The 16250-nt window shown below is 40.9% G+C and overlaps 1 protein-coding gene across 4 annotated transcripts in view; it reads right to left on the bottom strand.

Annotated features, from left to right (window-relative positions):
- The window catches only part of ACSL5 (acyl-CoA synthetase long chain family member 5), a 40960-nt gene that overhangs the window by 1136 nt on the left and 23574 nt on the right, over positions 1 to 16250 (bottom strand). For all 4 annotated transcript variants that reach the window (XM_077877628.1, XM_077877627.1, XM_077877631.1 and 1 more), the window contains exons 5-20: positions 16056 to 16157; positions 14140 to 14239; positions 12977 to 13155; positions 12180 to 12212; positions 12036 to 12087; positions 11169 to 11242; positions 10485 to 10562; positions 9243 to 9377; positions 6415 to 6549; positions 5813 to 5908; positions 3518 to 3590; positions 3152 to 3240; positions 2868 to 2984; positions 1695 to 1838; positions 942 to 1043; positions 364 to 435 (exon numbers count right to left, since the gene is read on the bottom strand). In XM_077877628.1, coding sequence (XP_077733754.1) covers positions 364 to 435; positions 942 to 1043; positions 1695 to 1838; positions 2868 to 2984; positions 3152 to 3240; positions 3518 to 3590; positions 5813 to 5908; positions 6415 to 6549; positions 9243 to 9377; positions 10485 to 10562; positions 11169 to 11242; positions 12036 to 12087; positions 12180 to 12212; positions 12977 to 13155; positions 14140 to 14239; positions 16056 to 16157 — 1581 coding nt within the window. The remainder of the gene's footprint in view (positions 1 to 363; positions 436 to 941; positions 1044 to 1694; positions 1839 to 2867; positions 2985 to 3151; positions 3241 to 3517; positions 3591 to 5812; positions 5909 to 6414; positions 6550 to 9242; positions 9378 to 10484; positions 10563 to 11168; positions 11243 to 12035; positions 12088 to 12179; positions 12213 to 12976; positions 13156 to 14139; positions 14240 to 16055; positions 16158 to 16250) is intronic.

The raw sequence follows: 16250 nt of genomic DNA on the forward strand, positions 1-16250 counted from the left end.
GGAAGAGAAGATGCACACACACATACACGTTTATTAGTGATTCAGACTTCTTCGTAGAGCCCTCTGCATGCCATGTAAAGTAGTTGATACAAGTGGGATTGATGAAGTGGGAGGATAGACAACAGTAATGCATGCCCATTTCCCCAAACTGATAATTTGGGAAAGAAGCGAGAATGGATAATAAATGGCAAAAAGAGGAGTGTACAAGTAAGTATAAAAGGTCTCTGCCATTTGTACTTAATGAGTTAATGGTACAAAATCTCAAATCAATACCTTGGGAATTACATTGAAACTCTATTTTAAATGCAAACATTAAAACTTTAGTATGACTTGAGAGACCAGGATTACATCAGTAGTACATACCTGCTCAAAGGACTTAAGACCACCGTCTTTCCCAACTTTCTGCAAGTCTTCTAAAATGGCTTCCCTTACATTCTAAAAATATAACACACAGCTTAAAGCATGGCTGGTTTGAAAAAAAAGACCAAATGAAAGGCTAAACGTGAAACAACTCAAAATGCCTGCAAAAGCTCATCAGGGTAAAAGGCAGATATAGGCATATGTATGTACAAGCATGTCTAATGCTTAATATAGCTCAAAAAAAATAATGAGAAGGAAAGGCAAATCTAAATGTTAACAGGGATGTTTTCCTCTGGATGACATTTTTTGAATCTCTATTCTCCAATTTTTTCCCCCATAATGAACATACTATAAAAAGAAGAGAGGGTTTTTGTTTTTGTTGTTCCTTTTTAACTTCCCATTCTATCCTCCAGTCAAATAAAACCAGTCAATCTATTTCAGCTAAAGCCACCTATCCCAAGTGCCAGAAAAGTCTGTTCTTCAAGAGAGGAAGGCATGATTCATGCTTAAGTTGGTGAGGCCTCTGCTCTCCCACAATGGGCCCCATGGGTGTGCATAGAACTTTCTTGGGCAAGACTTACATTGTTTTTGCACAGTTCTTCGAGGGAGCCTTTAACCCCAAGTTTGGCTACAAATGATGGCAGTACTTCTGGGTCAGGAACCACCACTCCCACTAAGGAGGACTATAGAAAGGAAACAAGGCATGAGGGCATGTGAGAGCTGGGATTGTGGTGTCCCACAACAGATGAAGACACCAGGATTCTATCTTTGTGGTAGGTACTTCACAAGACCTCAGTTCAATACAGTGTCTTTTATATCCTATACATTCTTTTCTCACCATATATTTCAAACCCTTATGGAATTCTGATTCCATTTTCCTACTCAATATATTTTTACAAAAATGTTCTATTAAATTTGATGATTCAAAAGGAAATGATGTTCAGCGTTAAGCCTAAAGCATCTCTGTTCTTTTTCCAACCCCTACACACTCCCCAAAAATTAAGTGTAAGCACAATATGTACAAAATAGTTTATTGTGCCAGAGGAATTCCCACTGTACTGGGAACTAAGTGTGACATGAGGACCTTTGTTACTAAATTGTTACCCGTTAGAAGAACCATTGTAACAATTCCATTGACTTGTTCACAGACTCCATCATAAACAATTTTTTTTTTTTATAACCTATGTATTGTCTTGAGGATTGGAGTGTGACTTCACTTCTTTGGTTTTATAAGCTCAAATCTCATCCTCAATCCACCTATACATATTTCTTGTAGCTACAGGAACCAGCATGGCCTGTCCCTGAAAATGGCTATTGTTAATATAATATATTACCCGTAAGCTGTCCCCGTGCACAAAAATTTGTGACACTGGTCTACTCCTGATGTAGATATTTTCTATCTTCTCTGGAGCAATGTATTCTCCTTGGGCCAGCTTGAAAATGTTCTTTTTACGGTCAATGATCTTCAGAGTTCCATTCTATGGGAAACAGATAACAGTATCAGTGTTTTTGAGCCCTATGGGTGAGGTCAGTGGCAAAGTCACAGGTATTTTCACAGGTAAACTTCATTCCTCTAGAGACTTTTGAGCAAGCTTTCATTTCTCTTTGTTGGCTTTGGGGAAAGAGAAAGGGAGCAGCTTCCAGCAAGAACCTGTCTATACTGTTTTGTCCTTTTGGAGAGTCATTATGCAGCCTCAGAAAGCATCCCCAGGACCTTCTAAAGTTGTAGAAATGGTTGCCTCATCCAGGGAAGAAACTTGGCAGCTCTGAATTTCCAATTACTTAATTTCCAATTATTCCATTTCCAGAACTCTCAGGAATAGGGAAGGAGTTATCTTTACTAAGACTTTGAATTATTTAGATCTCCCCTCTCCTTGACTCCTTTTATGTATCAGTCCTCTTAAATTCTGAAGCAGGCTAAGGTAGCTTCACTGTCCTAATGCTAATCAAGCAAGTCAATAATTGTGCTTGGTAGGGCTGACCAGCTACCAGAGGTCATTTGCGGCTTCATTTCTCTGAGTTAATTGGTCCAAGGGCTTAGGTTCTTAGTGATTTGAATTGTAGAACTGGGACAAATGGCAAATACAAGCCACACGATCACACCTCTGAAGTAGGACAATAGGATGGGATGAACCAACCATGGAACCATCAAGAAGGCTGACTCCAGAAATCATCCTTCAATTCAGCCTAACGGATATTATCTGGAAGTGACTAATAAGGCTTGGCCCTCTCTAACTCTAGTGTGGAGACTTACTCAGAATTACATTTTTGATCCATGAAAGAGCTGGGACTAGACCACAGATCTCCCACCTAAGTTCTTCAGCTGTATTATTCTCCTCCTTATAGTATGAAGATGCCACAAGCCATGTAGGATACAGATAGGATACAGACCCAACCCTTCCAGCTGCCTCAGCTAATTAATCTACTTGCATCTCTGCCCATCTTGCATATTATAATCTTTTCAATCCAACAGCAGAAGCTCCTAGAAATTTTGAAGAAGCACCCACCGGGAGCCAACGACCAATGTCTCCTGTGTGAAGCCAGCCATCCTCATCCAGAGCTTCCTTGGTTTTCTCAGGATCCTTCAGGTATCCTTTGAACACATTGCTGCCCTTGATGCAGATCTGCACAAGAAAGCAGAGGATGGTTAAGAGTGGCAAAGGTTGCACCTCCCAGCAGAGGCACTTCAAGTCAAACCCAAGTCTGCTCACATCACAGCTGTGTGCTCTTTGTGACATAAACATCTCTACCGTGATTGTCTGGGCATGACTACAGAGTATAATCTACCCACCTCTCCTTCATTGTTCACTGAAAAGTAGTTCATGTCAGGTACATCTTCTAGCTTCACATGATTGCAAGCCAGGGGGACTCCAACATGCCCTAGAATACACCACATTGAATCAGCTGAGGAACCACAAAACAGTGATAATTCCAGGCACGTTTGTGAGATATTTATGGATTGACTCTAAAAGAAAAAGATTGAAAAGCTACCTGATGCCAATGCTGGATAGCCAAGATAGAAACATCTGGACTGAAACTTGAGTTTGGCATTTGTCACACTTGTCCAGAGCAGTGAGGTCATCTAACCTAAACCCTTCAGTTTCAGTTAGAACCCTTCTCCCAACCGCTGCATCTGCCCAGTAGGTGGAGAACCTACCTGATGTCCAGTCCCCAGGTGATGTAAATGTACAGCCAGCGGTGCATTCTGTTTGACCATAAGCTTCGAACACCTGGGGAAACAAAAGAAGGGTTTGAGACTTAAGAGAAAGCATGAAGTGTGGTAACAAGGCCCAATGGCAAGACATGAGGAAAGCAAGATCTCAGGGTTGGAAAATACTTGGTGTCCTAATACCTCTGACCCACACCTGAGCTGTAAAATCTCTACAACTTGGATGCAGTCGAAAACCAAAAGGCTCCAGAGATGGAGCAAAGTATAGAAACTTCTACTGTACCTTCAGGAAAGGTAGCATTTCAAGTTGAGCCTGGGCAGTTGGAGCACTTCTGAAGGCACTAAGGGAAGTGAGCAGTGTTTTTTGTTTGTTTTCTGGAGGGCGGGGGGTTGGTATTTTTTTGTTGTTGTTGCTTTTTAAGGAAAATAGCTTCAGCTGTGATATAGAACAGGAGTTGGCAGGCTTTTTCTTTACAGGACCAGATAGTAAATATTTTCAGTTTTGTGAGCCTCTGGGCTCTGAGTCACTTAGCCAATGTAGCACAAAAGCAGCTATAGACATCATGTAAATGATTGGGTATGGCTATGTTCCACCAAAATGTCACTTCCAAAAAGAGGCAACTGGCCAGATTTGGCCTGAGCTGTGGTTTGCCAGCCCCTGGTATAGAGTATCGATAACCTTGACTGGAGACAAGCTGGTGGGGCAAACAGGTCGCATCAACTACTGCAGTGGGGTAGGGGCTGTGATAGGCAGACTTTGTAGAGATGGAGAAGGCGGTGTTTCTGGGAAGGGTGTGGCAACAGGACCTACTGATCCACTGGCTTTAGGGGCTAAGAGAAATGAAAGTATGAAGAATGGCCAAGAGGGTGCTAATTTGAAAGAGTAGAGGACCTCTGACCTTGGCATCAGTTCAGAATCTTTTTTGATGGTGGATATACCTAAGGGGACTCTGTGAGGACAGGTCATCTATTTCACGCCGTGCATGTTGGTCAAATGGATGAACTAGTTAGCAATCTGGGGGAGAAAATCGAGAATTTCCATGCCCAAGTACCTGTACGCAATTTCATACGGAATAGAGACTTCATTGGAAAAAAGTAAAACCATAAGATTATCAGAAAACATGAATGACAGCAGCCTTATGGAATATTGGAGTCAGGGAGTCCTGGGTAAGCAATTCAAAAACCACAAATAAAGATTAATCAGTGTGGTGAAATAAACATTTGAAACTTTTAATATAGCAATATACAAGACAAAAAGATGAGATTAGGAAAAATATTTCTAACAAGACAAAGAATATAATTACTATATGAAAAAAGAATTAAAAAAATATTATTGGGATCCCTGGGTGGCGCAGTGGTTTGGCGCCTGCCTTTGGCCCAGGGCGCGATCCTGGAGACCCGGGATCGAATCCCACGTCAGGCTCCCGGTGCATGGAGCCTGCTTCTCCCTCTGCCTGTGTCTCTGCCTCTCTCTCTCTCTCTCTCTGTGACTATCATAAATAAATAAAAATTTAAAAAAATTAAAAAAAAATATTATTACTATATGAACTCTTGGAAGCAATGTGAAAAATAACCATCTCATCCAGCCATTTTTCTATAAGAAAGTAATAGAGTAATTCATGGAAGAAATACAAGTGCCAATAAGTGATAGAAAAAATGGTCAGTGTTAATAAAAGAAACAAAACTGCAGTGAGATTTTTCATGTATCTGGTTGGTTAAGATTTAAATGACTGAGAAAGCCTGACACTGGCAAGAATGTGGGGAAAGAAGATCGCATGCATTATTTGCAGCAATGTATAAAAAAGACAAGATCTTTCTGGAGGGAAGTGTAATAATCTACATTAACTTAAAAAGAAAATTCCTACATTTTGGCCCAGTAATACCTACTTGCAGTGATTTCAATACCCAAGTTGATAATTGCATAAATGTAAAGGATATACAAATATCCTGATCACTTCATTGATTATAATAGAGAAAAAATAGCAACTTAAGTGTTGATCAGTAGGGGACTAGTTACTTAGGTACATCCAATAATATACTGCAAAACCATTAAAATGATGTAGATCTTGATTTGACCAGGACCAGTCTTGATGGAACGTGGTTTAACAAGTATTTTAGACCTGATGCCAGTTGATATAAAGGTTTCTATACACAGATGCATAAAGAAGGATTATAGGATTATTTTCTCTTGACTTCATTTTTTAAAGGGTGTCTTCATTTTTTAAAGAGTGAGATTTGTGCCCAAGTTAAATAAGCTATCTTCAAAGAAGATACTTGGCTTACCGGACATCCCAGCGCTGCCCGGAGGAACATCAGGACTGGAGAGGAGATGGGGGCGGCTCCAGTAACCACAAAGTTTATTCTCCCTCCAAGGGTGGCCTGTGCAGTAGAAACAAAAGAACTGTTGAAAACTCTTCCCTTGGCTTCCATTTCCTCCACTGCTAAATGGATAGAACAGCCTAACCAGTGTTTTTTCTTATAAGAATTAAACTAGTTAGTTTACAAAGCACTTAGAATAGGGCCTGACATTGAGAAACACCACTCAAAATGTTAGCTGCTATTGTTGCCATCATCTGTAGCTGGCACTATACCTGCAGTTTTTAAAAAGTTCCTCAGATAATGCATATTCTCAGGCCCTTCGCATCATTACATATATTCTCAACAGAACACCTACAAGAATAAGAGTATGTGCTAGAACTTGAGTAAAATCTATATTTTACTTTTTGACCAATTTCCTTCAATGACAAAATTGTCCAAGAGAGATCTCAAAAAGTAAGTAAACACCATTAAAGAGACACTCAGCCATCAGAGAAAAAGCAAAGTATGATAAGCTATAAGGAAGCCCAGATATTTGCCTGGCTCTGTCCAGGCCCCAACCAGCCTACCTGGATCTTTGCAAAGATGAGCTTGTCCCAAATACTGTCACGCCTGATGATACCCTTTTTCACTTCATTGAATTTACAGGAAATAGCCAAGTTCAATAAAAACTTCTTCAAGGGTGTCTTGGCTTCATTTTGTACCTGTAAGATGATAGCTCCTCTTAGTTAGAAACCTATTGGATACTCACCAAAGCCATTTATCAGTGAGCAAGAGTGACTTCTTGCTTCACAAAGAAGTGACTTTCATTCATGAACTGGGTGCTAAACAATGATGATTCCACAAAATTATGGCCACACTAAGACATAAGTGTACTGAGTATATATGTATGGAGATTTCTTGTCCTTGGCAAACAACTTTGACAACTGAGAAAAGCATATCCTCAAAATGTTGTCAATATCTGCCCACCAAAGTCACCTAAGAATACTAGATTTAAAAAAAAAAAAAAAAAAAAAAAAAAAAGCAAAGCTCAATGGGTACTACCTTTTGGGCTTTTGAGTTAATAGATCAAAGGCCTAGGGATTTGATTTGTTTTTTAAACAAGCACCACCTCCCCTGATCCCCACAATACCTGATGCTTATATACATTAAGTTTAGAGAAAAACCATTTTTATCCATAATTAAATCTCCTTTAGCCACACCACACATAACCCAACAGACTTTCCCACTTATTTCTTACCTTTGGGCTTAATTCTGACACCATTTTACCAGCTCACATTATTTCACCAGACTCCTGTACTTTTGTCTCACTGACTAATCAACCATGCACCTGGCAAAGGAGAGCTTCAAGTACTACTTGAAATCCCCCCTTACTTCTGAAATTAAATCCTGAACCCCATATTCTGGTCTTTGGGACTCCATCCTATTGGAAGTCAGATTAAAGGAAAGCAAAGTTCTTTTCCAGGTCAAAATGGGGAGAGAACTCGCTAGCCATCTTCCATATTTATACTTCCATTTCTGAGTATATAGTTAGATGGAGCTGTTCATTCTCACCCCCTAATGCCAACTGTGCGGTCAGCTCTAGGCATCTACTCATGCCTATAACCATCATTTTACCAGTGTCTCGCCAGCTTTCTCCAAGATCTACACTCAAATGTTGCTAGAATCCTGTCATTCCTGATAACTGTTTCAACCTTAAGAGATTTATCTTCAATTTTTTACAAGACAGCTCCTTCCTAATAAGTCACTGACAAGAGCTGGAATTTGGAGCCTCACACTAATAAAGCCCTCCATTTTTAAAATAAGTGGCAGAAATAAACTCTATGTTAAGTATCACCATATCACAAAAAATTATCAGAAGTAAAAATGTTTGGGGAGCCTGGTGGTCCAATTGGTTAAGCATCTGACTCTTGGTTTCTGCTCAGGTCATGATCTCAGGGTCATGAGATCGTGCCCTGAGTTAGGCTCCATACTTGGTGTGGAGTCTGCTTGAAATTCTCTCTCCCTCTCCTCTGTTCCTCCTGCTCATGCTCTCTCTCACAAATAAATAAATCTTTTTTAAAAAAATAAAAGTAAAAATGTCTAACAAAACAAAAAACAAAAAAAATGTCTAACAACATGAACAAAAACCATAACAACCACCAAATAATTCCATAGCATGTTGAGAGCTACTAGGATTGTGAACAGTTCTGTTAAAAACAGCACTTTCAATGTCTCAGGGTCATCCGTGCTCTAGAATGCTGTCTGTCCCATCATTGAAGTCCCAGCATAGTATCTTAAGATTCACAGGTGTGAAGAAGAGAGCTAGAACTCATGGGTGGATTCCAAAGCATGTGAAGAGTGGCCACATGTTACTTCCCCAGGGCCTCAGGGCTCCTAGGTCTATGGAATTATAAGACGACCAAACACATGCTTAAGAGCCTGGGCTCTATTACTATTTTGCCTGGGTTCATATCCCAGTTACAAGGGCTCCTTGGAAAGATTAGACAATCCAAGACTTGGGTGAGAAACATACAAGATAATATTGGGACATGTTATGTCACAAGCAGGGAAGCTATCAGAAACTACCAGGGTTATATCAAAAGGACACATGAACAGCTTGATGGAGCTCCCAGCTTCCATGGTGGGACAATTTGGAGATCACAAAGAATGACTGAAATGGATTAATCATAAAATTATGCAAATCACAGTTCATAATATTAAAAGGAAAAAATCTCGGTCATTTGAGAAGATCACTGGGGCACCAATTCATTATTCTGAAGATTGATAGATCAAGGGAAAGAGTATTTGTCATGTTTTTATGGAAGAATCTCAGCTAATGAATGCAAGAGAAGTGACTAAGTTAGAAAAATCACCATGTTGTAGACTGTAATGAAAAGCAGAGCAGTGATCAATCTAACTACTTTGTGACAATATGACTTTGGCCCAACACTTTACTGGATGTCGCTCTGGTCAAGTTGTTTTGTTTTGTTTTTTAATCTCTGAGGTTCAGTCTCAATAATAAGTGTAGATGTGATTTCCTATGTTTTTGTGAAGATTCAATGACAGAACACATATGAAATGCTGACCGTGGGACCTGGTACCTCATTAAGAAGTTCAATAGTCAGTAGGTATGATGAAATCAAAGTAACCCCTCAGTGACTCAGTTTAATTTTGAGGCTCCCTAAGTCTCTTAATTTAGCTCTTTCTCCAGATCTGGTCCAAGTGATCATATCCAGGTGAAAGGGGTTTCATTTATGATGTTTTTTCACAGTTGCCATTTGTGAATGTGGCCATAAGTGGATGCTTGTAGGGAATGGGGGGTGGAAGTAGAAAAAAATTCTTAGAAAGATGGAGTCCCTCAGAGCCTTAGTTAGGCTTAATCTCGGGGCCAGCCCAGCAGAACCAAGGTTGGTACCTTATCATAGATCCTGTTGAGTAGTCGAGGCACAGAAGGAAAAAGTGTGGGCTTTAGAGTTTTCAGGTCCTCAGGTAGCAACCGAATATCTCCTTGGAAGAAACCAACTCTGGCACCACAAGAATATATAACAGCCTAAAAGCAAAACCAGAGAGCAGGGTTCAGAGCCAAAGGTCCACTATAGGTAGGGCCTGTCTTGGACGGAATTAAGGAACGAGGTTGACATTCATGGGCACTTCTCTCTGGATAGCATCTCCCCCACAAACATTAGATACCCAGAATTCTGGCAGCCTAACCCCAAGACAGGTTGGAAACTCACTGCTGCTGGGGTGGCAGGACAGGTAAGACCAGCCGTGAGACTTAGGGCCCAGCCTACTCCACCTACAGCTGGGAGGGACAGTCTGAGAGCTGTCCTTTGTAAGAGAGGGTTCGTTACGTAGCACTAAGGAAAACACTGCCAGTTAAACTACAGCATGCCTACAATTGCAAGACCATCTCAGTTTCAGAGGTGTTAAAATGTGAAAAAAATGTGCTTATTAGAATTGATATTTTATTAATCAGATGTCAATACTTTAGCCCAACTGAACTGAATTGTTGATTTCGGCACTTCGCACGTCCACAGATAAGCTGGTTGAAGTGGTATTTAAGTGGGTAGCAGAGAGGGGATTTTCCAGTCTTACAACCACACATGTTTTTGGAAAGCCAACACTACTTTCAGTTCTCAGATCAGCTTCAGAGCTGCTTGGAAAGCCTGGAATCCACTCACAGAAAGGCGGCTCTCTGGCACACACACAACCCTGAGCGGCTCTACCTCACGACACTGAACATCCTACCTATCAGGTGCTCCTTCTCTGTCCTTCTGTGGTTAACTTCCCATTCTCTAACTCGAGATCTTTTTTTAAAAAATCCTAACCAAAGTAAAATTTAAAAGACAAAACAGTGTTTCCTATCTTGGCTCCAAATTAAGAGTGGATAGTAAGCCCCTGGGTAGGACTTCACCATTCCCAGGCACGCCGTGGGAAAGCAGGAGCAAGCATTTGTCCCGCTGGACATACACAGACATGGTGAGAAAGGCTTTGCGGCAAGTTAGGAGTAATGCTGGACTCAGCTGTGCCAGCTCCCTGCCTACTGGTTTCCCATTAGAGAAAGGACTGGAAATGTGTAGCTGCCTTTGGAATAAACATGGAACTAGCAAGTCAAGACCACCTTTTCACATATGTGCTGGGAACCTAGGACACTCACCTGTACAATCCTCTCAAACATATGAGCCAAGGGCAGGTAGGATATGGTCACATCTTCAGGGGTGGGCTTGAAAGTATACTGTAGATTAGAACAAGGAGGAGACATTGTGTTAATGCCAACTTTCTCTTCCGAAGGAGACTTAAAAGTAACTCCCGTTAACTATAGTTAATAATACTGTATTGCATATCTGCAAGTTAGTAAGTGAGCAGATCTTAAAAATTCTCATCACAAGAAAAAGAAACTATAGCTATGTGTGATAATGGATGTTAGATTTATTGTGGGAACCATTTTGCAACATATATATGAAATCATTATGTTGTGTATCTGAAATTAATATAGTGTTATGTTAATTGTATCTCAAAATTTTTTCTTTAATTTAAAAAAAACTGCTCCTTCCCAGGACTGCCACACCCAGTTGTACAGGTGGTGCACTGTATAACTCTGAGAGGTGCCCCTTAATTTCACTGAGTGTAGAGATGTGCAGTGATTCTAAAAGGCCAAGGCTTGAAAATGCACAGTCCTCTGGACAAAGAGACACCACTATTTGTCCCTTCTTCAGGCCTTTATCATGAGTTTTGTTTTTGTTTTGTTTTGTGTTAGTCTCTGACTCCTCTTACATCAGGATTAAAATCTTATGACAGATTTACATTTTAATGAAGACCTCCTTGACAATTGACCACTGACCTCCATACATTTGAGGAAAGAAGAAACATTTGAAATAATATTTTGATGGGTCAGCATGGCTCCTTTAGGGTCACCTGTAGGAAACAGGACATGAAGAGAAAGATCCTTTAGATAACTAATAGGTAGCTTTTGGCTATGAAAGAAGATGTGTTCAATTGGTTCTGTTCCCAAGAGCCAAGAGTTTCTCCTGTCACTGTGCCCTTTTATGAATGCTATAGGACTCTATTTATAAATGATTAATGCACCCAGAGACACTACTGCTGACACCTTTATTAGCCTTCTACTACCACAGAGGGTAACAGCCACAATCTCAGATTGCAACAGTCAAAAACAAAAATTCAAGTAACTTCATCTTGTGCAGTTTTTAAGACTTCAGACCTAACTATATTACCTAACTATCTCATCATGAACGGGTTCAATGGACAGGAGGATGTGACTCTAGGTCATCATGGGCCATTATCAAAAGCTAAAGGAGTTTTAATAGAAAAGTAATGGCTGAGATAGGGTAAGGCACACACTGATCTGTGTAGAACTATCCCTGGGTCACCTTGATTGAGTGAAACTATTCTGGTGGTGTCAGGTTGAGAGAGTGGGGGCTTGGGGAAGAAAGTTGACTTCGTGATGCCATCTGAATGGCTCCTGAAATCCATACCATGTAAACACCTCCCAGTGTGTTCAATGAAATTTACTTGCTTATACTTAGGTTTTTCTATTGGGCATCCATACTCAAAAGCTCTAGGTTATGAGATCCTAAGGATAGGGTTCATTATAGGATATATTTACCAGCCCACCAGTGCTCAGTGACTCAAGCTATGTTTTAGCCAACCAGGGGCCTCTGCACACTGGTTCAGCTTCATGCACACTGACCTGTGGTCCCACTAGTAAAGCAGATGATACTCAGGTCTTCTGGTCTAGGAGGCTAGAGAGGGGAAGCACAAGGGTTAACCTACCAAGAGCTTTGAGAATTGAACAGGGCAAGACTGACATTTGAGCAGAAAAAAAAAAACTTACCACAGGTTTTCTGAAGTTCTCTTTGCCTAGAATCTACATGAATAGGAAGCCAAGAAAGGAGGTCATTAATTATGATGGAAAGACATACGACAAACACCGACCTCTCTCTTCTCTATGCAAACACCTCACTTTTATGTGATAGAACCAAAATTCTAACCTAGATCAGACCTGGAAGCCAACATTCCAGCACAGAGGAAGCCTGAGGGAGGAGCATAAATTTTCTCTAGGACGTCAATCTCAAGAGGGTAGATTCCAGATGTCCAAACTCCCCATTGTACTTCTGAGGTCTAGTCATTTAGGACCATTACTAAATCTTTCTGAATAACAGAAATAGTCGACATTGCATGGTTTACTACATACCAATCACTATTTGGAACACTTTATATAGATGAACTCATGTAACTCTTTACAACCCATCTGCGAGGTGGGGACTATTTCAGCCTCATTTTAGAGAGGGGAAGAGGGAGACGTGGAGCACCTTGCCTAAGGTCACCTAATAGATGTAGAGCTGGAATACAAACCCTGCAACCTGACTCCAAGACCTCTATATATCTATCAGTATGGATAGATCCTCTGCTTAGAAGTCTGTTCCCATTGGCCACAGACCCTCTCCTCTGACATGGCTTCTGAATCATTTTAGGGACATTATTCTCAAAGCTTCACAGCATAAGTCTCATGGACTCGTCTCCTGCCACTGCAGGCAGACAACAGCCTGTGCTCTCATGTAGATGTCCTGAGTGTATATCCCCTGGTGTCAGGCCAGCCTTCAAGCCACTAGTTGAATTTAAAGCACATACCTCCGCATCAAACAGAGATAAGATCTCAATTCCACATTTCTCTGCTCTTTCCTTCAGGTCATCCTCAAAGGGATCCATGAGGATGATCATTTTCAAGCCCGGGGTGAGGCCCTTCTCCATATTCTCTATCAGGGTTGATGCCTTTTGGGGAGTATCACAGATCACTGCGGCGATATCAGCTGAAAGCAAAAACAGAGCTGGAGGTCACCTCCTTGCTCTACTAGGTACCTGACTGCCTTGCAAGGAGGGAGAGATTTTTTTTTTGAAAATTTCAAAGCTAGTGGGTACCCAAAGGAGATTACACCTGCAAATCAGGTGTATAATGTGCAAAACCTGAAGCAATTCCATCAATAATAAATGAACTTAATCAAAACAGAAGCACATTGTTTGCATGCGTGCTGCCCAGTTTACAGTTTCTAGAATCACGAAATTCCTTTTGCTAAAAAATACTGACAACACACATGGATCATTCAGGTGTGGTCCTGTCAATGTGTTTTCTGTTGGGAAGGGAAGTAGGGTGTAGAAGGAAAAAGAAGGGACAAATGGGATTTTAGCAGACAGGCATTTTATGATTCTATATGTTAGCATGTTTTTTTGATACTTGTTTATAAAAATTTAAAACTTCTGATTGTGTCTATAGTCCCAATGGGTCTACTCACTTCCCCTCCTAGTTCTGGGACAGAAAGTAAGATTTTAGATATGTGAATGGGCTGTTACTTGACCACTGAACTTGTCCTTGTTTCTCTAACAATGGTAATTTTTTCTACAAATCCACCATTGACATTGGTATATGCTGGCTAATTTTACTGACTTGAATTTACAACAACAGGAAATGAAATCAGTGGTTTCATAGTGATTTAGTCAATTAAATGACTTAGTCACCCACTCTATGACCAATTATCCAGTGTGGCCAAAGTAAGCTGTGTTATCTCTAGACTCTATTGTCATGCCACCTTGAGCATTTTATTGAGCCTTTTATCTGTGAATATCCCTGCTTGGGCTTTTTGTAATTTCCTTGTAAATTATATCCTTGGTACTCCAAGATAGGAAAGACTTCAGCAAATTCTGGCCATAGCATTCCAAGTTGGCTAACGCAAGCAGATGTTGAGGAATTACACAGCATTAAAACAAAATCAAGTTATAATTTAATAGCGAAGTTTTACCCTTGTTGACAATGTATATGATGGCTTCTGCTCCCAAGGTGTCATACAGGGGGACGGCTACCATGGAGTATGTGTAACAAGCCAACTCGGAGATGATCCACTGTACAGAGAAAAGCTCAAGTAAGGACTAAAGAATGCTTTGAAAAGGAAGAGTATTACTTCAATCATTCAGCCAATAAATGCTTGTTTGATGCCTTTGTGTTAAAAGAAATCACCTGGGGGCCCTGGAGACTTCCACTGCTAATGTGATAGAGAACATTTAAATCAGGGAAATAAGCTAAGCACATATGATTACAATACAAAGGACCAAAATACAAAGGTAGAGCGTGGTAAGTTCTATCCATAAAAGGTATAGAAACCACTAGTTATAAGGATATTTTTCTTAGGTGGGGTGTAGGAGGGGCAGAAGAAGAGAAAGAGAGAGTCCCAAGCAGATTCCCCACTGAGTGTGGAACCCGACATGGGGCTTGATCTCACAACCCTGAGATCATGATCTGAGCCCAAATTAAGAGTTGAATGCTCAAATGACCAATCTACCCAGGGCCCCAACTTTAAAGAGGTGTAAGAAGGGAGAAAACTCTTTTGGGGAGGGGTCGTAAAGGCATCTGGGACTGCTCTGGGGAAAGTGATGGAAATTGGGCAGGGCTTTGAAGGACTGGTAAGATTTGGTCATGAAGATGGAGGCAGAGCAGGCATTCAGAGAAGAAGGAAGCAGATGAAGAAAGGATAGTACAAAATCACTGTGTATACATCAAGAGGCATGAGGAATAATACAAAACAAATTGGAAAGATGATCAGAATCTGCTAACGGTGGGCCTTAGGTGTCCGTCTAGATGTCATGTGCTGAACTGTGCAACCCCCAACCTTATAGTCATGTTGAAACCCTAACCCCCAATGTGACTGCTTTTGGATATCTCTTTTTAGAGGCCTTTAAAGACGTAATTAAGGTTAAATAAAGTCATATAGATGGGGTCCTGATCTGATATGACTGGTGTCCTTATCAGGAGAGGAAGAGGCACCAGGGATGACAGAGGAAAGACCATGTGAGGACTCACTTTGAAGGAGCTACTTGCCAGCCAAGAATAGAGGCCTCAGTAGAAACCAAACCTGCTGAAATCTTGATCTTGGATTTCTAGCCTCCAGAATCATGAGAAAATACATTTCCATTGTTGAAGCCACCCCATCTGTGGTATTTTGTTATGGCAGCCCAAGGAGATGAATAGACTAGGTTTGGCATTAAGTTCCTAAACTAGAATCAAGGATATCTCTTATTGAGGCCGGGTGGTCACAAAGGTGGATTATGGAGATTCGCCTAAAAGTGCATCTGGTGCTCTCAGGTCTTTGGTGAAGCAACTATCTCTAGGGAGCATAGGACATCCAACTACTCTGAAGCATACAAAGGCTTTGTCTAAGTATATTGGTCTAATGACTTAACTAAAGCTTAATTCCAATCATCTCAATGTCTAAAATCTGCTTTAAATCCCTGTGGAAAGATGAGGACAGCCAGTCTCAGTAGCAATGGGTACCTTGTTTGACAAGTTCAAATACAGCATGCAAGTTCCAATTCTAATACAAATGCCTCTTCCTTTCTACAATATCCACAAGCTCTTATTTGCCAGCCCCACACAGCCTTCTTATTTTCCTCATACAACAAAGAGACTGAGTTAAAGTGAATCATTATGGGCTAGGAAATAAGAGAAATCCAGTTACCAGCTTAGAGCACTAAGCATTCAAGCAGGGATTAAGGAGGCCCTTGAGCTGTAACTCTTTACAGGAGGACAATATTTAAAGGATAGCAGGGCTTTAAATAGTGTTGCTAAGTCATCAGCAGGTGTCAGAGTGCTGGTTTGGGGGTGGGGTTTAAGTCTTTAGACCTAGCCTTGACTTATTTCTGGAGTTCACTTGAGCATGGTTACCTCTGGCCTATTCTGAGCAAAGATGCCAACAGATTGGTCGGATGATGGCTCATATCCTTTATGCAAGAGACAGGAGCCCAGGTACTCTGCGCGATCAGACACCTATGAGAGAGACAGAAGGGTGGGGGGGGAAGCAGTCAAGACCTCAAAGAGACCAAATAACCCAGAATACCACATTAACAAAAGAATCTATCC

This window comes from Canis aureus, chromosome 29 (genome assembly GCF_053574225.1).
Source record: "Canis aureus isolate CA01 chromosome 29, VMU_Caureus_v.1.0, whole genome shotgun sequence".
Classification (NCBI taxonomy): Eukaryota; Metazoa; Chordata; class Mammalia; order Carnivora; family Canidae; genus Canis; species Canis aureus.